The sequence below is a fragment of the Mirounga leonina genome, unplaced genomic scaffold, assembly GCF_011800145.1.
Source record: "Mirounga leonina isolate KUSES-001 unplaced genomic scaffold, KU_Mleo_1.0 Mir_154, whole genome shotgun sequence".
NCBI lineage: Eukaryota > Metazoa > Chordata > Mammalia > Carnivora > Phocidae > Mirounga > Mirounga leonina.
Genome location: NW_023270389.1, coordinates 53,946,572 through 53,967,166, shown reverse-complemented (window position 1 = coordinate 53,967,166; position 20,595 = coordinate 53,946,572). Strand labels below are relative to the sequence as shown.

Below are 20,595 nucleotides of genomic sequence, written 5' to 3'. Positions count from 1 at the left end.
CTCCTCCTGGAGGGGGAATGAGTGAGTAAGCAACCTGGATGGAGTAGCATCCCCTGCGCTTGGCAGTATTCTTCAGCGTTCCATCACCTCTTATTCTGTTGGGTTAAATGGCTAAGCCACTGGTTCACCAGGAGCATGGTGAGCCCCCTTTGTGGAAACAGATCAACAGTCTACCAGTCCTGCTCTTGCTCTTAAAGCCACTCCTCCCAAGCCAACCATGGCTCCTCTGGGCATCTTCCAAGCACCTCTGATGGATAGAAGGCTCTGAAATGGTTCAAAACAGTACATCAGTAAAATTCAATCCAAGGCCAGTTTGTACTTAAGGTTAAATGTTTCGTCCTTATCTTGTTTTCTGTTTCAAATTATGTCCAGCCATATTGTTCCCGTAGCCTATGGAGATTCTGCAATGATTATACGACATCAGGAATATATTCTAATATATCAAGACTCAGTAATAAAACATCAACAAAATAGACATATCCTTAATGCAAACAGGAACCCCCTCCTACCATGAAGTTGTCAGAAGTTCAGGTCCACAGATTATATCACCACAGGAGTTTGTGAAGTCTAAGATACTTGTGGAACATCAAGTTAAAGTCCGCCCCCAGTTCAACTTCTCTCAGCTTCGGGCAAAGAGAGTCTTGCCCCAGTGGAGTTGGGGTTCCTTCAGCAGCTGCACCCTGAGCTGGCCTCCACAAAAATGGGTTGTTGTTTGTGGGCTTCTGAAGTTGAAATAGTCTCTGTGTTCCTTACTACAGAAATAAAGCAAAGGTGGGCCACGAAAGATAATCCCAGCACTAGCTCCAAATCAACCAAATTTATTAAGACAAATAGACTCTTTGATCTTTAAAGCAGTTTATCCCCGGCTACATTTATGTTCCTGTGTTTTTTCTTTTCTTCCTTTTTTTTCTTCTAGGTACTTAATTTTTTTAAATTCCAGTATAATTAATGTATAGTGTTATATTAGTTTCAGATGTACAACATAGGGATTCAACAGTTCTATACATTACTCAGTGCTCATCATGATAAGTGTACTCTTAATCCCCTTTACCTATTTCACCCATCCCCCCACCCACCTCCCCTCTGGTAACCACCAGTTTGTTTTCTGTAGTTAAGAGTCTGGTTTTTTTGGTCTCTTTCTTTTTTTAATTTGTTGTTTTGTTTCTTAAATCCCACATATGAATGAAATTGTATGGTATTTGTCTTTCTCTGACTGACTTATTTCACTTTGCATTTACCCCTCTAGATCCATCCATCTTGGGGCAAATGGCAAGATTTCATTCTTTTTTTATGGCTGGGTATTATTTTATTGTACATACATGCCACATCTTTATCCATTCATCTATGGGTGGACCCTTGGGTTGCTTGCATATCTTGGCTATTGTAAATAATGCTGCTATAAACATAGAGGTTCATATGTCTTTTTAAATTAGTGTTTTTGTATTCTTTGGGTAAAGAGCCAGCAGTGTAATTACTGGATCATATGGTAATTCTATTTTAAATTTTTTGAGGAACCTCCATACTGTGTTCCTCAGTGGTTGCACGAGTTTGCATTCCCACCAGCAGTCCACCACATCCTTGCCAACACTTGTTGTTTCTTGAGTTTTTGATTTTAGCCCTTCTGACAGGGTGAGGTGACATCTCATTGTGGTTTTGATTTGCAATTCCCTGATGATGAGTGATGTTGAGCATCTTTTCATGTGTCTGTTCATGTCTTCTGCCCATTTTAATTGGATTATTTATGTTTTTTGGTATTGAGTTGTATAAGTTCTTTATATATTTTGAATAGTAACTTCTTTATTTTACATTTTTTAAATTTTATTATGTAATGTTAATCACCATACATTACATCATTAGTTTTTGATGTAGTGATCCACAATCCATTGTTTTCGTATAACACCCAGTGCTCCATGCAGTTTGTGCCTCCCTTAACACCCATCACCAGGCTAACCCATCCCCCCACCCCCTCCCCTCTAGAACCCTCAGTTTGTTTTTCAGAGTCCATAGTCTCTCATGGTTCGTCTCCCCCTCCGATTCCCCCCCTTCATTTTTCCCTTCCTACTATCTTTTTTTTTTTTATCAGATATATCATTTGCAAATATCTTTTCCCATTCAGTAGGTTGCCTTTTTGTTTTGTTGATTATTTCCTTCACTGTGCAGAAGCTTTTTATTTTGGTGTAGTCCCAATAGTTTATTTTTGCTTTTGTTTCCCTTGCCTCAGGAGACATATCTAGAAAAATGTTGCTATGGCTGATGTCAGAGAAACTACTACCTGTGGTCTCTTCTGGAGATTTTTATGATTTCAGGTCTCACATGTAGGTCTTTAATCCATTTCGAGTTTATTTTTGTGTATGGTGTAAGAAAGTGGTCCAGTTTCATTCTTTTAAATGTAGCTGTCCAGTTTGCCCAATGCCATTTGTTGAAGAGACTGTTTTTGTTTTTGCTTTTTTTTTCTATTGTATATTCTTGCCTCCTTTGTCACAGATTAATTGACCATAACAGCATGGGGGTATTTCTGGGCTTTCTTTTCTGTTCCACTGACCTATGTGTCTGTTTTTGTGCCAGGACCATACTGTTTCAATCACCACTTCTCGTACTGTTTTGTAGGTGTGGCCATTGACTACAGCAGACATTTAGGGGTATCTGAAAGAGAGAGGGTAGACAGAGGAAACCTTCCTGGTTTTAGTCCTACCAGCCTGTGAAACAGTTTTTTTTTTTTAGTTGTTTGTGAACTATACATTTATTGGGAGGATTCTCTCCCGAAGAAGTTATTTTTGTGACTGTGCACTTAACCACCAAGGGGTAGAGCCATCCAGACATGTGGTCTGAGAGAAGAATGCTGAACCGTCGTTGCTGTCTTTTGCAACGTTTAGGACTCTGCAGTGGTGGCGGCCCTGGTTACCAGGTCCTGTTTGAGTTCCCTCCCTCCACTGTGCAGCATATTCAAAACCTAATTTTTCCTTTGCCTTTGTGTTTCCCTTCCTGCCTCTTGTTACATAATTTCTTGATCTAAAAGCCTAGGCCTCCTAAGGAGACTTCCTCCTGCCTATATAATTAATCCAGAGCCAGCTTTAGAACTTGGACTGCAGTGGAGGGTGACTCTTGAGTCTGTAAATAAGCCACACGAGTTAAGGTTAGTTCTCCATGGTTCTCTCTTTGCCCTGGGCCCGGATAAAGAACGGCCTTGAGGGAAGCTCATCTAACCCTTTCTACCTTCCACCTGCTCCTGGATCTAATAAATTAAAGCTAGAACCTCAAGAGGGCTCTGAGATACATACTGGCCTCAGCTGCCTTACAGCTTAAAAGTAGTAAATTGAATTCTCCCTTCTGAGGCCTACGAGGCCTATAGATGGAAAGACTCTTTTCCCTATAGTTGAATCCTTGCCTCAGGCACACCTGCTTAGAAACCTTTCTGCCAGCCAAATTCCAGGAGAGGAATATATTCTGAGAATGCCTGTGCTCCCAAAGGTAGGTCTCTCCCAAGTGACTGGCTTGCCCTGTGCCTTTGCTGGGCCCATGCAGTTCTGCAGCAATTATCCATAGAGGCCATGCAGTATGTCAGTTACCTTTATAGAAGCAGCTGCTCATCTCTGGATTAAGCCTATGTATAAGCTTTTATAATCTACCAAGACCAAAATATCAAGCAGTTTATGATTTACAACCTCCACTTAGGCTGCAACAGTTAAAAGCCAGCTGCAAAGCTGAGAAGAACTTGTATGGTCTAACATAAGCAAGGCCAAGGTTAAAACGCCCTGCTCACAAATAAAGTTCAAGGCCCAAATCCTTGGCCACATTAGAACTTTTCCACATGTACTTTTTTCTCCATAATTTTATTCCTTGTCTGTGTATTAATTTTATCCAGTGTGCTGGCCAGATGTTGAGATCCAAACTCATTCCTAACATATAGGTTTTGCCATCCGTAGGTTCTCATAGCATGGAGGGAACTAGCTAGAACATATACTCCTTAGAGAAGGCTTGCCACTCTGTTGGCAGAGTTGCAAGTTGGAGAGCTCTTCTACTCTCCCCCTCCTGGTCTTACAGTTGCTTTCAGAGTTTCTGTGCCTGGCAAAAAAAAAAAAAAAACAAAAACAAAGCTTGAGTGATATTTTATGGCAATAAATTTTTTAAAATGGTTGGCCTCAAGCCTTACAAATATGAACATGCCCTTTCAGCTCTGAAGGTCCCTTCTAGTCATGTAATTATGAGCTTGCTTGCTCTTGTTTACTTGGACACTCAAAACAGAATTTGATGTTCAAACACGAAGAGGCTGTAAATGCTTATTCTACTGAATGTTGGTGGCTTTTTTTTCTTTCTAGTAATTTTAAATTTGAACGCAAAATTAACATTTTATATTCCATTTTTCTCTATGAAAATAACCTACTATCAATCTCATTTGTCTCATCATTCTTTTCAAATTTTATTATTTTAATTAGTCTTTGTCTTCTTTTTCTCACTTATTTTCCTTTGTCTCATTTTTTTAACTTCCCCTCAGCATTCTTACCTCTTGTATTCTGACCATTTTTCCTGAATGCTTGCCTTTTTCAATCTTATTCCACTGTTTTACCTTGATTTCATGATTTCTCCCTCCCCTTCAATTCTTTTGTGAAAAAGTACATTAGGAATTGTTTTTTCTTGATTTTTATTTTGCACTGACTGTCATTGGGAAAACAAAAAGCCCATTTGTGGCAAATATGTTTCCTTTTTTTTTTTCCTCCAGAAAGGGCTGGGAGTAGGCCAGAGCTTCTTAAGTATTTTATGACAGCAACTTAACTTGCTGACAGCGTTCGGTGCTGAACACACTTCTGTGGGTGCCCATGAAGGGATGTGGCCATGTGCATTCACAACATGCTGGCTGTCACTCTCTTCTCCAAATGAGAAAGCCTGTTGCAATGCAAATGACTGTAATTTCATAGAATGTAATATCTAATTTTTTGCCACTTCCTTACAGATTTCATTTTAACTGTTATTAGTAACTCATAATTTCCATATAGTGCATTTGAATATATCCACTGGACTAGATCATGTTTACCAAATATCCTATTTAGCTATAACATTCAGTACTTCTAGACATAGTGGTGCATCTTTGAGAGATTAATATGATAGTGCCAGTAGGATCAGGTACCTTATTGCTTCATATCATCTTAAGTCCCCAAGACTCCATTCTTGTCTTCACTTATATACTTTCTGCAATTTTTTTAACCTCACGGGCATCTCCGATCTCTTCATCTTTTCATCTTCTGCCTTTTTATTAGACTCCTCCTGGTCTCATTTCTCTGCCTGGCCTAGACTGAATGGTTGGTAACCTGAATTAGTCCCTTGCTCCAAACCTTCAACATCTTTACACCCATGTATTTAGGTCACTTGGGCCTTGAAATTCAGAACCCTGGATCAATTCCCATTTATCTCCTCTTTTTCTACATCTAGTATGCAGAGCTCTGTTGGCAATAATTATTCAACTATGCCAGTTGTGTCCCTGCAAGCCATGGCCTTCATTCTCAGCTTTCAACCATTTTTTTAAAAGAATTTATTTTTTTAGAGCACTTTTAGGTTTACAACAAATTGAAGACAAGGTATGGAGATTTCTCATATACTCTCTGCCCCCATAAATGCGTACCTTCCCCCATTACCAACATAACTTACCAGAATTTTTTTTTTAACCAAGGATGAAGCGATATTGACACATCATCACCCAAAGTACATAGTTACCTTAGGGTTCACTCTCAGAGTTGTACACTGTATGGGTTTGGAAGAAGGTATAATGATATATATCCATCATTTTAATAGCATGCAGATTATTTTTAGTCCTAAAAGTCCTCTGTGCTCTGTCTATTCATCACTTCTTCACCCCCACCCTCACTCCTGACAACCACTGATTTTTTTTTGTGTCCATAGTTTAGCCTTTTCTAGAATATCCTATAGTTGGAATGTTATACTATATGGCCTTTTCAGATTGGCTTCTTTCACTTAACAATATGCACCTGAGTTTCCTTTATGTCTCTTCATGGCTTGAAAGCTCATTTCTTTTTACTGTTGAATAATATTCCATTATCTAGATGTATCATGTTGTGTTTATCTACTCATCTACTGGAGGACATCTCAGTTACTTCCAGGTTTTGGCAGTTATGAATAAAGCTGCTTTAAACATACATGTGTGTATATAAGTTTTTAACTCCTTTGGGTGAATAACAAGGATCACAGTTTCTGGATCACATGGTAAGAATATATTTAGTTTCATAAGAAAGTGCCAAACCATCTTCCGAAGTGGCTGTACCATTTTGCATTCCCACTAGCAAATGTCTGAGAATTCCTGTTCCACATCCTGCATTTGGTGTTGTCAGTTTTTGGGATTTGGGGCATTTTATTAGGTGTGTAATGGTATCTCATTGTTTTTTTTTTTTTAAAGATTTTATTTATTTATTTGACAGAGAGAGACACAGCGAGAGAGGGAACACAAGCAGGGGGAGTGGGAGAGGGAGAAGCAGGCTCCCTGCAGAGCAGGGAGCCCGATGGCGGGACTCAATCCCAGGACCCTGGGATCATGACCTGAGCTGAAGGCAGTCGCTTAACCAACTGAGCCACCCAGGCGCCCGTTATCTCATTGTTTTAATTTGCATTTCTCTGATGGCATATGATATGGAAGATCTTTTTATATGCTTATTTGCCATCTGTATGGGGCATCTGTTAAAGTCTTTGGCCCATTTTTAATCAGGTTGTGTGTTTTCTTATTATTGAGTTTTAAGAGTTCTCTGTATATTTTGGATAACTGTCCTTTATCATATATGTCTTTTGCAAATATTTTGTGCCAATCTGTGGCTTGTCTTCTCATTCTCTTGATACTGTCTTTTGAAGAGCAGAAGTTTTTAATTTTAATGAAGTCCGGCTTATCAGTTATTTATTGCATGGGTTGTGTCTTTGGTTCTGTGTCTAGAAAGATGTCATTATACCCAAAGTCTTCTAGACTTTTTTCTATGTTATCGTCTGTGAGTTCTATGGTGTTGTGTTTTGCCAGCCATTTTTTATTAATTCTTGTTATGTTCCCTCTCTCTCTCTCTCTTTTTTTTTTTTTTTTGAAGATCTTATTTATTTATTTGAGAGATGGAGAGAGTGTGAGGAGAGGCTGAAGGGAGGGAGCAAGAATCCAAAGCATACTCCACACTGAGCATGGAGCCCAATGTGGGCTCAACTACGACCAACCTTGAGATCATGACCTGAGCCCTAACCAAGAGTCGGATGCTTAACTGACTGAGCAATCCAGGTGCCCCCCACTTTTCAATGACTGATTGTCCCAGTGCTCTCATTAAGCCTTCTTTCCAACTTCTCACCCTTACTCTCCTACAGATCATTTAGTCTCTGCTCTGATGAAGTAAAATGGAAAGGTCAAATATAACCTCTCTAAAAACTTTCTATCCTTTTCCCCACAAAGGACATATATCTGCCCTTACTCTCCCAACATCCCCAGGTTCACAAGATGAGGCAGCTCCATTTCTGTTCAAGTATAGTCCCTTTCTGTACTCTTTATCTTTCATTTCTATCTTCTTTATCCTTCTATCATTTTTCTTCTATCACCAGTCTCTTACTTTGTACTGTTATTTCTCCTCAAATCATAAAAATGCTCAATTCTTTTCTATACTAAAAAAAAAAAAAAGAAACCCCAAAACAACAACAACAAACTAGCAGCAACAACACCATCACCTCCTTTGGTCCTGTGTCTATTCTGATTTTAACTGTCTTTCATCTTCCTATGGTTAGAGCTCTTTCAATCATCGTCTCCATTTTTTACTTCCCATTCACCTTTCAACCCAATTAACTTTGACTTCTCCCAGAATTGCACTGCAGCTGGCATAGCTGAAGACACTCTGATGTCTGCGTTGCACTTGCCACATCCCTGTCTGTGTTGAATTTGACTCTCTCAACCACACTGTCCTTAAAATTCACCTTGCCTTGGGCTTCCATGACCTCATTGCTGTTATTTCTCTGATGTTCCTTTTCAGGCTCTTTTCTGACCACCTCTTAAATGTTGGTATTTCCCTGGATTCCACTGTGAGCCACTGCTATTTCACTCAGAGTTTTAACAGATACACGCACACACACACACACGCACACAGACGCACACACTAATGACTTGCAAGTCTTCATCTCTAGTCCTGACATACCCATTTTGCTTCAGAGATCGGGTCACTTGAATGTGTTATTTCCCATCGGTACCTCATATTCAACATGGCCTTGGCTGAATTCGTCATCAACTCCCCTACTTTCCAAAACTTGGTTCTTCTTTTCTTTCCTTCTCTTCCTTCTGAGGTGGTAGCCCCAAGAGTTTCAGAATCTTTCTAGAACAACACAATGTCCAATAAAAATATAATATAAACCACATACGTAATTTAAAATGTTCTGACAGCCACATTAAAAAAAATGAAACAGTGAAATGATTACTAACAGTTGATTTTATTTAACCCAGTATATCTAATATAATAGTACTATGATAAATCTGCAAACATTTAATGAGGTATTTTGCATTTTTTTGGTACTAACTTCTCAAAATCCAGGTTGCATCTTACACTTATTGAACACCCGAATTGAAACTATTCACTGGGGCCCAGTGACCATGTGTGGCTAGTGGCTCCTGTACAGAGCAGTTCTTGAGTCTTTACCTCCAGTAATCTCTCTCTTAACCAGTTATTAGTCCTGTTGATTTTATCTCAGAGGTATTTCTCCAGTAAGTTTATTTATTTGCAACCTTACTGTATCATTGCTTTACATAATCTGGTTTCTCTGCCTTAGAGAGTGTGTAAGATCCACTAGAATAAAGGAGGATATAGTAGAACATCTACTTATATGTATTTTTATCTAGAAAATACGAAAACAATTCAGACTTATTAACACTTAATATACATATTGATGCCAGCACCCTTGCTCTGAGAAGTCAATAGTAAAGTGTAAATACAAGACATAAAATATATTTTCCCCACAAAATAAAAAAAATTAATATTATTTATTTTATCTTCATGCAGAATTTAAAAATTCTCTGTATATTTCTATATGATGTACCTAATTTATTAACACAGTAGTCATATATAATTTAAAAATAAAATTACATGTGTATTTGAAATTTGTTTTAGTACTGCCAGGGGGAGTGAGATCACTAAAATTTGGGGTCTCATGGACCCGGATCCACTCTGACTTTACTTCACCTATCTCCCCAACCTCAACTTCTTCATCCCCACCTCACATTTTCTGTATTTAGTGGCTCTTTCGTATTTTGTTCTTGTTTGTTCTTCTTCATATAGATAAACAAATAGGTAAACAAACTACTTCCTGACCTGACTAATTCTGTTTCTCTTCTAGGCTCTTCTGAGGTACCATCTCTTCAAAGAAAGCCTATGACAACTTCCCGAATTATGTCAAGTGCTCCTTGCTTGACATACATTTCATATTACACTATTAGACTGAAATTATATTTTTATTGATCTGCATTACCCACTAAAACATAAGATTCATGAAGGCAGGGATTACAGCATCATCATGCCTTTTTCATCTTGACATATGATAGGTTCCTTAGAAATGTTTATTGGACTACATTCATGGCTCTCCTTATTGGAGCCAGCCTGTTTTACCAGTGAATGAAATAGTGATTTGCTCATTGCACTTTATGGAGTTTCTGGGAGACTTCCCTTGTCTCTAAAGATACATAATAAAATAATAAGTGTACTTTCATTTTAGTACTGTGATTAGTATGCTATTTGTAAGAAGCTCATAGGGTCGATAACAGTGTTAGCATGAAATGAATTGTCCACTTGCTTCTTCCTAGAAATTAGTAGGTGAGATTACTTGCTCTAGCAGAGTGACGTTTTGTTTGTATGTGTACATGCAATGGCCATCAAATTTCAGTATGGATGATAATCACCTCGGATACATGTTTAAGTATGGATTTCTGGGTTTCATATGTACATATTCTGATTCATTTGAACTGGTGATGGCCCAAGAATCTGTATTTTTAGAAAGCATCACAATGATTATAATATAGCTGATAGAAATCATATTCTGAGAAGTGTTGCTCCTTCTTTCTGAACTAGAGAGGAAGAGGAAGGAGTAATTTTGAACAACTGAGAGAACTGCCTTAGTCAGTAGCTTACATAGTCTAAAATGAGATTCTATATAGAGGTCTACAGAAGTTACAGAGCATTATAAAGGAGAATGGACACCTGGCAAAAGTTGAAATAGGGAATCAAGGGTGTCAGGGACTGAGGGTGTGGAGAGAGTCTTGAAGATCAATAAGACAACTTTGGCTTATTTCACAATTTTCCCTAGTATTGACTTATCTTCTTCAGCAAGAAAATTTACTATCAGTATTTTTTTTAAATCTAATTATTCGGGTATTTCATCTTCATTTAGGAACTGACACGCATTAGTCATTCAGTAAGTAAATTTTTTTGATAATTCAGGATCTCTAGGATATTGAACACTTTAGGTATAGGATGATTTTTTAGTATTTAGAATAGTATCATATAATTCTATACAGTATTTCATTTTGGGTTCTATGACAACAAAAATTATCTAGCATAGGGGAGATAGTAAACTATGCCATGTGGAAAAATTGAATTTAACTTTGCAACTATGAGAAAAAAACAGATTTTCACTTAAATGCATTTATAAATAATTTCTATAAAAGCTGTAATCCAAGTCATTAATGTTTTAAAATTTAAAAACAGTTTAAAGATTTTGATGAAGATGCTATGTATTTTTTAGCATGACAAATAACAACCAGAAGTAGATGGATAAATCTAGACCATTAAGAAACTCCAAACTTTTAATTTGCACTTAATTGTTTCAGCTTTCTCCCTCATCCAGTTTCATTCAGAGCTGTGAGCTGTTAAAAAGGAACTTAATTGGTTGACTTGAGTTTCTTCTTTTCACCATTTGGTGGCCAGTCTGGTGGAAATAATAATGAGATGCAAACCAGGCAAACAAATGGACCAGTGGACTGGAAGGAGAAGAGGCACTGGGCATGGAAAGTTTATTATTCATCCAATCAACTAAATACATTTTAATTGTAGCAGCAATGCCATAAATCGTCTCAGCACAAGCCTACTAGTCTGCCTCATTTAATTCCTATCTATTTCAGTTGCTTTGCTTCCACCATCCATTTAAGTCTGCAATTTTAACTTTGTTCATTTGATGGGACAGATTTCCCTCTGGTTATCTGTAGTTGGGGAAGATAAATTATCTTGAGTAGCTTAATAGAAGTTGGGCTTTGGGGAAACAGTATTGTTCTTATTGAAATTTATATCTTGTTTTTAACTTCACTTAGTACAAGACCTGTGCTCTCCATTGGCTCACGTTAAACTAAACATCTCTGCCAATCTGTGCGCTCTTGTAGGTGATTCGCAAGGGGTGGCTAACCATCAGCAACATCGGCATCATGAAAGGAGGCTCGAAGGGATACTGGTTTGTCCTTACTGCTGAAAGCTTGTCCTGGTACAAAGATGATGAGGTAAGCCACGGAGGATGACAGAGTTTTCTTATTGAAGTGTTTCTAATTTCAAATTAATTGATTTTATTGTGATATACAATTTCAAGACATGAGTGGTTCTCTTTCAGTAAGACTTAGCTTGGGGTGTTTGTTTGAAGAAGCACTGTTTTTTTCCTCATAGATTTTTAATTTTATAATATCTCCCTCAAATTTCTTTTATTTCTTTTGTATAATCACATGTTCCTTAACCTGAAGAAATGGAGTTAGGAGTCAGTTGTTGGAAATATCCCTCTCTGTAATAAAGGCAAGATACTGATAGAGGGACAGCAGTTTTCATTAAATAATGTGTTGAAACTCTATATACCCAAGAATATAGAGCATCTTAAGAATGAAATTAATAGCACTGATGCAAAGTTAATAAAGAATTTTGGGATTGTTGCTGTGATGTCTGTCTCAAATGGCAGGCTTTCGAAAAATGTCCAAATCATAATCTTCAAGCCAGTCCTAGGTAATTGTTTATATGAATGTTGTTCTTTGAAAATTTGATAGCTTTGTAAAAGCAAGAATTATGGTAATTATGCTGTTCTGGTTCATGTTAGATGTTAATAATTTTTGTCTTGTGACTTACTACTCATTTAAATCTGATAGTTATAAAAGCACAAAAAATTGTATCAGTCTTTTGGAGCCATTAGAGTGCTATAAAATGATACTGCTAAATTTGGGAAATCATGGATGAAATTAACTATGTTTTGGAAATTTTAATAGCTCTGGTCTGGCCTGAGCAGGTTTTGGTGCTTATAACGCAGTATACAAACATTAAATAAGAGTACTTCATGATCGCAAAGCTATTTACAGGTGAGATTATTTCAGTTTTGTTTGGCTCTAAAGGACACATATTTCAGAGTTAAAAGTTCTTCCAGTCCTGGCTTGATATTTTTTTGAAAGCACTACCAGGTGCCTTTGTTTTACTGGAGTTAAAGTTTCATGTCTTATATAGTTCTGTTTCCTAAGTACTTTGTGCACAATAGTGTGTTAATCAGATGATCAGTGTATGACCACTAAGTTTTCTTCAGTAAGAGAAATAAAATCTTATAGAAATGTGCAAAGAAGATTCCAATACAAAAGCTTTTTAAAAATTTTTAAGTCATATATTTCACTGACTTCAGTCAAATGTAGAATTGGTTGTTGTGAGAGTCTGAGGATTAGCAATGGTTTCTTTCCTGTGCTGGCTGCTCAGAAATCCCCGTCATTGTGTGGGAAGATCCAGTGTTTAAACACCACAGCTTCAGGGGCTCTGAGATCCCTCCCTAGACAGAAAATCAGTAAATAGAGTACCTTCTTTTGTGTTCATTTGCCTTAAGAGATCTTCTCTTAGATATATGTTGTTTCCAAGGATACAGAGGATCATTTATGTATATTTAAATACATACTAGTTTGGGGGCCTTTATTAGTTATTCTAGGGAAAGCAAAATATTTTGTTGAGGATTCATAATAATAATAGCTAGTGTTTTATATAGATTGATTAACTCATTCAATCCGCATTAGAACCCTAAGGATAGGTGCTATTATGATGCCCATTTTTCAGAGAAGTAAACTAAACAAACAAAAAAACCCAACTTTTTGAAAAGTCATTTCTACAGGACTCAGGTTCCCTTATTGCAGACTACTTGGTGTTTGTGAGGATAACTAACTTCCCAAGGTCAAATAGCTAGTTGGTAGCAAAGCAGAAATTCAAACTCAGGCTATCTGGCTCCAGAGTTTATGTCTTCAACCACAAATGTAGGCAAGAATCCCAGAGATGCTAGATTTGTCCAAGTCAGCTTCATCCCACAGAGGATTTATTAAGACAAATTCCAGGCATTTTGGCATTGATCTTTTTCTGGATGTTAGTATCAGGGGCTCTGAAGACAATAGGATTAGCTGCTGCTGTTGGAATATGGCTTTGGGGTTCTCTTGTCCGGCCGTGTGGGCACTGAAAGAAGGCCACTGGAAGGCACATGGTGCCCCCTATAGGGAAGGAAGCAGCTTTGAGAGCTTGGTAAGCTTATGATCACTGGTCATCCCTTCCTCTCCTCTATAAACTCAGGATAACTTTTTACAAAACCTCTGCTGCTAAAGCGCCCTCATGAGCACTTGATTACAACAAATAGAAAATCAATGTGTGCAGTTATAATATTAACTGAGTGTTGGAGACCATTTTATTCAAGTATATGTGTAGAGGGTGTTTGGGCATGGGGTGGGGTGTATAGGAATGACCCTTGAAATACAATGGAGTGATTTAGAAGTTTAGGAGAGGGTTGTTTGCTTAGTTTAGACCATTTCAAGAAAAAAAAAATGACAAAGTTGTTGCTCTATGGAATTAACAAAGAGATTAATAATACAATATCAGATACTAAGTGCTCTGAAGAAAATAAAATAGGGTAGTGAGCTAGAAAGTGATGGAGGAAGAACCTTTTGATTGGGTGTTTGGGAGGAGGTAACATTGGAACAGAGGCTAGAATGATGAGCTGTGTAGGAGATTTTGTTGACTAACATTCCAGGTAGAGGGAACCATAAGTATAACCCCCCCTCCCAGTGTGGGAGCCAGCAAGGATCCTGTGGCTGAAATGTAAGAGCATGGGGGAGAGAGGTAGGACATAAAATCAGAGGTACTAGTGGATGGGGCCTTATCCAGGCTCCAGCCAGTAATTTGGATTTTATTTCAAGGATAATTGAAAACCATTGGCTTATTCCAACAGGATGTGACATGATTGGATTAATGTTTTAGAAAGATCACTCTGGCTGCTGGGTCGGGCATGATGTGTGGGAGGGAATGGGTGTGTGGAAGGAGGGGAGTGGCAAGAATAGAAGAAGGGAGACCAGCTGGGAGACTGTAGCCGTGGTCCAGATAAGAGAAGATGGTGGCTTGAGAGGACTCTTCAGTTCAGGGTAGCAAATTGATGGGCTGCATATAGCCACACTGCAGCCATTAGCTACTGTTACTCATTAGAACTCTTCTCAAGAAACAAGATAGGAAGTTTTCAAAATATTAATGCCTGACTCCCAAATGACCCTTATCTTTAAATTGTTTGTTACTGGGGCCGAGCCTTTTTCCACTGCAGCCATCCTCATTCATTCCCACCTCATCATTCCTTGGCCACCACCACTGTCATCCCCTATTCTGCTCTGTTTCTCTTGCCCGAGAGTTTGCTACCACTGCAGACCACCTTTGAGCTTGCTGTCCAGGTGAAAGGGAGGGTACAGTACTGTTCCTTGCTTTCTGCTAGTATTCAACAAGTAGTTATTAGTATTGGCTGGGAGCAGAGACCAGAAGGGAGGATACAGGGAAAGGAGATCAAGAAGAAACATCAGAGGGTAGCGCTTAGAAGTAGTGATGAGTCTCTGGCCTCTTGAATTTGTACCCTAAACTCCCATCTTTTAGCACCAATGTTTTATTTTATTTTATTTTTTAAAGATTTTATTTATTTATTTATTGGAGAGCGAGAGAGAAACAGCATGAGAGAGGAGAGGGTCAGAGGGAGAAGCAGGCTCCCCGCTGAGCCGGGAACCCGATGTGGGACTCGATCCCAGGACCCTGGGATCATGACCTGAGCCGAAGGCAGTCGCTTAACCAACTGAGCCACCCAGGCGCCCCAGCAGCAATGTTTTAAATGATACTGAGATTCCATAAAGGTCTTACTGCTATAGTTCAAATACATGTGGCCTGAACATGCTTCTGTGGGTAACCTCAAAACCCCCCAATTTAGAATATTCCTTTGTGAAAATTAGCCTGAATTCTAACTCAACTTTTGGAGACAATTTGTTGTTAAATTAAGTGCTTGTTCTTTGTTCCCAGGGTATCTTTCTAATATGTGCACCAGCATCTATATACTTGGAAATCCTTTTATGGGATAATTTATCCTTCTTAGTCAAACAAATGTGACACAGTAAATATCATTAAGTTAGTTATATTTTCATTCATTTATTCAATGACAAATTTATATTCAAATTTTTATAGAGGATTATCATTTTTTTCTGTGTTCTGCCATCTTCCTGCTTTCTTGTGTAATTAGGTTGGTATGTTTTCATTATATCTAAATGGCTGTTGAATAAATAGCTTATTATATCATATGAATAGGTATGATTTTATGGAACTTATTAAGTCTATAATAAATATAAATGACTTATGACATATATTTGAGATTGAAGAACAATGGCTTGAACTGTTTTCCAGGATTACATTAATTGAACAAAAACCCTACAGACCATACACTTGGTACAGTGAAAATGTGAGGTGTGGAGGATGTTGATTTGCTATGACTAATGCCAGTGTTGAAACAAGTCAGTCTTGTCTGGGCCTCACTTCTTTTCTTTTCACTTGTTGAATGGGGACCTTTGCTGACCAAATCACCTCAAAGAGACATTCTAGGACTCTAAGAAATCTTATATAAATAAGTGCTTTTATAAACTTTTAGGTGTCACATTTATATATTCATGGTTGCCATTGCAAGTAACAACTGTGCCCTCCCACTGTAAAGCCATTCTTTGACTCGCATGTCTTCTAATTTCCAGTTTTTTGTCATTTCATATTGTGAGAGCAGATGTATGGTGTCTGGTGGTTTTTGTCTTGTTTTGTTTTTTAAGTAGGGAATGGTAAGGTTCAGATTCTAAGAGGGAACTCAGAGCCCATTCCTTCAGTGAGACTTGCCATGCTGCCTCCCCTCCACCTCTGGGTTCTCTTACACCTCAGCCAAGAATTGGAGGTGATAATACAAAAACACGTGATTTCCTAATGAAGCTGGCAGAGGCAATAGCATGATAACACTGTGTAATAATTTAAAACTAGAGTTGGCATGACTATAATGGGAAGTCCCCAGCATTTTTCTTGCTTTCTCCGTATTCTGAACAGATCTGTCTAGCCTACCCTTGAATTTTAGATGGATTCATGAACACCCTCAAGCATCTGTGGACTGTACTTTTTGAACCATAACTCTAAATTACAATAGTGTTATCTGTAATGTTACTGATAGATGAGCTTAATAGAGAGGTTTCCACCTGTGTCCCAGACCATGTTTTTTTCTACATGTTATCTTCAAAGAGTCTTTATAATACAATGTGGTTATAGTAGACATAATTAAACTATTTACCTGACTGTATGTTATTCTCCAACATTACTTTAAGACTGGGGCTTTCTGTAACACAAAAAGAAATAAACTGTCTTCTTGCAGGGTTAAACAGTTTATAACTAACCACCAAAGGGATTTGCCCAAACGTGGCTGACCTTCTAGATCATGCTCTAGTACCCCAGACTAGGAAATTCCCTATACAAGTGGCCCTGAGATCTTTTCTAGGGGTTTGATAGGCCTTTTCCTAGTTTCATTCTTCCCAGGGCATTCTGCCAGTGTGTGTACCAAGTCAAGGAGGATCTGCTTATGCGGGTGAGGACAGAGTTTGGACATGCAGGCTTGTGTGTCCACATATATTCCCTTGTATTTGGGATGGTTGATCTTATAGATCCTTTGATTTCTATCAAAATAATAACATAAGGATATTTTTGGTACTTTACTAAGGATTTGGGCAAGCACTACAGCAATTCAAACAACCTCAATTAGAATATTACATACCCCTCTGCACAGTTGTTTTATCCAGAGGACACCCCACTTGGTTGGGTATGGCAGTGGTGCTCTAGCCTTGTGCTGGCCCAGCCCAAGGACAGTACCTCAGCTCCTCTCTTTCTCTTTCCCCTCCTATTTCTTCTCTCAATGCTGTTAATCTGGATTGCCCCAAACTCAAGGTGCTTCTCACTCTGTTGTATACATCCATTCAGCTCTTCTCAGCATCTAGTCCAGCCTTTGGTCCAGCCTCAGTCTTGCATATTCAGACTAGTCAAAATGCTAAACCAAACCAAATGGACTTCCGGTTAGCAAGATGCTCCCTAGTTTGACAGTAATTGTGGTTGTAAATAGTATTCCACTAGTCATTCTACCTGCTTAAAGTCATGAAGGCCAGCTTTCTATCTGAACGATAATCTTGATGATGATCATTATCATCCTAAAAGTTAACATTTATTGAGTATTTATAGTTTCCCAGGCACTGAGCTAAGTATTTTATTTACATTTCCCATTTTAGAGACGAAGACTGAGACTCAGAGAATAATTTAGCCAGCTGCTCAGTGTTGGTGCTGTGCTCTTAACTGCCTGAACGTTTCCCAACAAATATTTTCTGAACACCTGTTATGTAGTACACACTATCCTAGTCACTAAGGATAAAACAGTTACCAAGGAATTCATGGTACCTGCCCTCCTGAAGGATATTTACCAATAAAGAAAACATACAAACAAGCCGGAAAACCTATCAGATACAGATTACAAGCTATGAAGAAAATAAATCCAGTGATGTATTTGACTTAAAGAGCATCTGGGGTGGGGATCACAGCATGGGGGGGGGGGGACATTGAATTGGGTGGTCAGAGGTTTGTGTTAATGTCTTGAGGCTAAGATTGAGCCTGATGAGTTGAAGAAACTGAATTAAGGCCAAAGAGAACAAAGAGAGGGAAAAACTCTATAAAGATTAAGGATTTTGACCTTAAGCCTTAGAAGTTTTTAAGCTGGAAACTCACATAATAAGATCTGAATTTTTTACAGATCCTTTTGCTTGCCTTGTAAAGAATGGATTGAAGGAGCACAGAACTGAGGGGGGGAGTTGTTAGGGAGGTATGGCTATGGGCTATGTAAGAGATAATAATAGCTTGGGCTGGTTGGGTTGGTTGATGGAACTAGATAGAAGTGGATGGATTTAAGAGATTATTTCAGGTGGTGAAAACTGACAACTCATCACATGTGATATGTATTGGTTGAGTGTTCCTGCTAAATTGTAAGCTTCTTGAGACCAGGAGCCATTGACTTATTCATTGCTCTACCACCAGTGAACATGGCACTGGCAGGTGACAGTAAATATTGGTTGAGTGAAGATATGATTGAGCAAATAAATACATAAATGCAACCTAGTATTTCGTGATGTCCTGTTACATCAGGTACCTAAACCAAATTATTTCATTACAGGGTAAACTTACAATTTAAGGTAGATTATTTTAAAATTTTCTTAATTTTCATCATTGAAGGTTAATGTTTTTTTTTCTCCCCTGACTCTATAGCTTCCTGCACTGAAGATCATTTAAGCAGAAAATAAATTTCCCAATGTTATTTTAACACATTGTAAATATATTTTGTACAAATCTTAGGATTTAGAAAAGGGCCAGGTGTAGACTTAAAATAGAAACTATCATTTCAGGAAGGACTTGAGGCTTATATAGTTTTATATTAATACTTTAAATCAGATCTGGAAGAAAAGGATACATATTTAAAATATGTATAAAATATGAATTTTAGAAGATAGGATATTCTGATAAAGGGAGAAAAAAGCCTTATTTTTCTTAATATCAATGAGAAATGTGTGAATGATAGTTAAAATCTCTGAAGGGAATTGCTAGTTTATGTATAATGGTAGCATACAGCCAATATTTATTCTATTTATATCATCCAACATGAAGATCAAAATCATTATGGAATAATCATAGGAAACAAGCATAATTTAACAGAAATGCTCCCAGTGAAAATGTACTAACCTTATAATATTGAAGAAAATCCAAAATCCGCATTGAAAGAAGGACATTCTTTGGACTCTTAAAAAATTACAGGCCTCATTTTTGTGGGTTGAAGTATTTGGATAGCTTGATAAGGAGATTATATAATCCCCTTATAGGGATATTTACTTAGTATTGTTTTTATTATGTGGCTGTAACAGAAGACAAATGTAACTTAGGTAATAGAAAACAAAATGGCAGCTATCTCCCTGAATGGCCCAAACTGTGAGACCAAGAAGTCCTAGAAATCTTCAGCTCTTTCCAGTTTCACTTATACTTTCAGGAGTCTGCCTGTTTCCTGCTAGGTCCCCACGTTCCCTGTGATGAGGAGTTTAGGATTGACCCTGTGTATACTATTTACACTCCTTGTGGAGTTGTTTTAGTCAGCCAAAACTTAGATATTTTTTTGCCAAAGAGGTCCCAATAAATATTGAACTTTAAAACATTTATGTTACTTAAAATTCTTCATGATTGTAGTTGTGTTTTTTCACATATATAAGATATCTTATGTTATGCTTTTTAATGTAGGATTATTTCATACAAACATTTCCACATTGTGGTGTTATCCAAAGATTTATAACTTTGACAAATATATACAACAACCTATAATGGCAAATACTATTTCAAATTTATGAAAAATACTCAATAGGCCCAAACCCACTCCTCTAAATGTATTTTTTTGTCCCACTCAAAAGTTTATTCTGGAAAAATAATATTATTTACCAGAAGAGTAAAATTTTTAAATGTCCTTCATTTAATGAATTTAAATATATATAATATTCTTTCAGGCATTTTTTGAGAGCTAAGTGAAAAAATGTAAAACCAAAATGTTAACTTCAAATTTTACGGGAATATTATTTGAAATGTTATCCTGGAGTGGCTCACTTAAGGATGACTGTGCTGGCCTCCTAGCTTTCCCTTTAGAGTTTGCTGGAATAGAATAGTCTTCTTTATGTTCTGACCTGCTATTGTGTCATTCGGAGAGGTCTCAAGCACTGTCCTGGGACTGCCTTGCAGGGTCCAGTAGAGTGATCCAGATGTGAACTCCTGTTGGCATTTGCTGCGGGTTATATAAAACATTTAAAATTGGGTGGTTATATGTAAATATTTTGTGAGACATTTTTATATCGTCTTCCTGTTTATATTTTATGTTTTCTGAACTATTGTTTAGTACTTTATTTGCTAGTCATGGGACTTTCATTTAAGGTGAAAACCTTCATTGCTCAATGTGTTTTGCAGAAGTATATTTTTGCAGAGGACATATTTCCTAAGGCCAGATTGTTAAATGCAAGAATTTAGCCTTAATGATATTTTTACTTTGTGGTTTTTACTTTAAAAAAAGAAAAAAATCACTTTTTTTCTTTTTTTAAAGAAACTATAGTGTCAGGTCTAGTAGAATAGCACAAAATCCTGTGCTATTTAACCTTGTGGGATTTTTAGCCTTAAGACTAAATCTTTCATTTTAAAAATGAAATATCTGAATAAAAATAGTTTTTTTTAGTCCAAA

General features: G+C 37.5%; 1 protein-coding gene and 1 long non-coding RNA gene across 6 annotated transcripts in view; one reads left to right on the top strand and one right to left on the bottom strand.

Moving 5' to 3' along the window:
• Nucleotides 1-20,595, top strand: part of DNM3 (dynamin 3) — a 559,032-nt gene that overhangs the window by 282,014 nt on the left and 256,423 nt on the right. For all 5 annotated transcript variants that reach the window (XM_035010797.1, XM_035010801.1, XM_035010800.1 and 2 more), the window contains one exon: nt 11,375-11,488. In XM_035010797.1, the coding sequence (XP_034866688.1) occupies nt 11,375-11,488 (114 nt within the window). The remainder of the gene's footprint in view (nt 1-11,374; nt 11,489-20,595) is intronic.
• On the bottom strand, nt 2,618-20,374 carry LOC118014475. Its single transcript, XR_004680291.1, has 4 exons — nt 20,051-20,374; nt 19,071-19,240; nt 8,206-8,327; nt 2,618-2,643 (listed from the first exon to the last, which is right to left on the bottom strand). It is a non-coding gene; the product is annotated as an uncharacterized LOC118014475 (long non-coding RNA).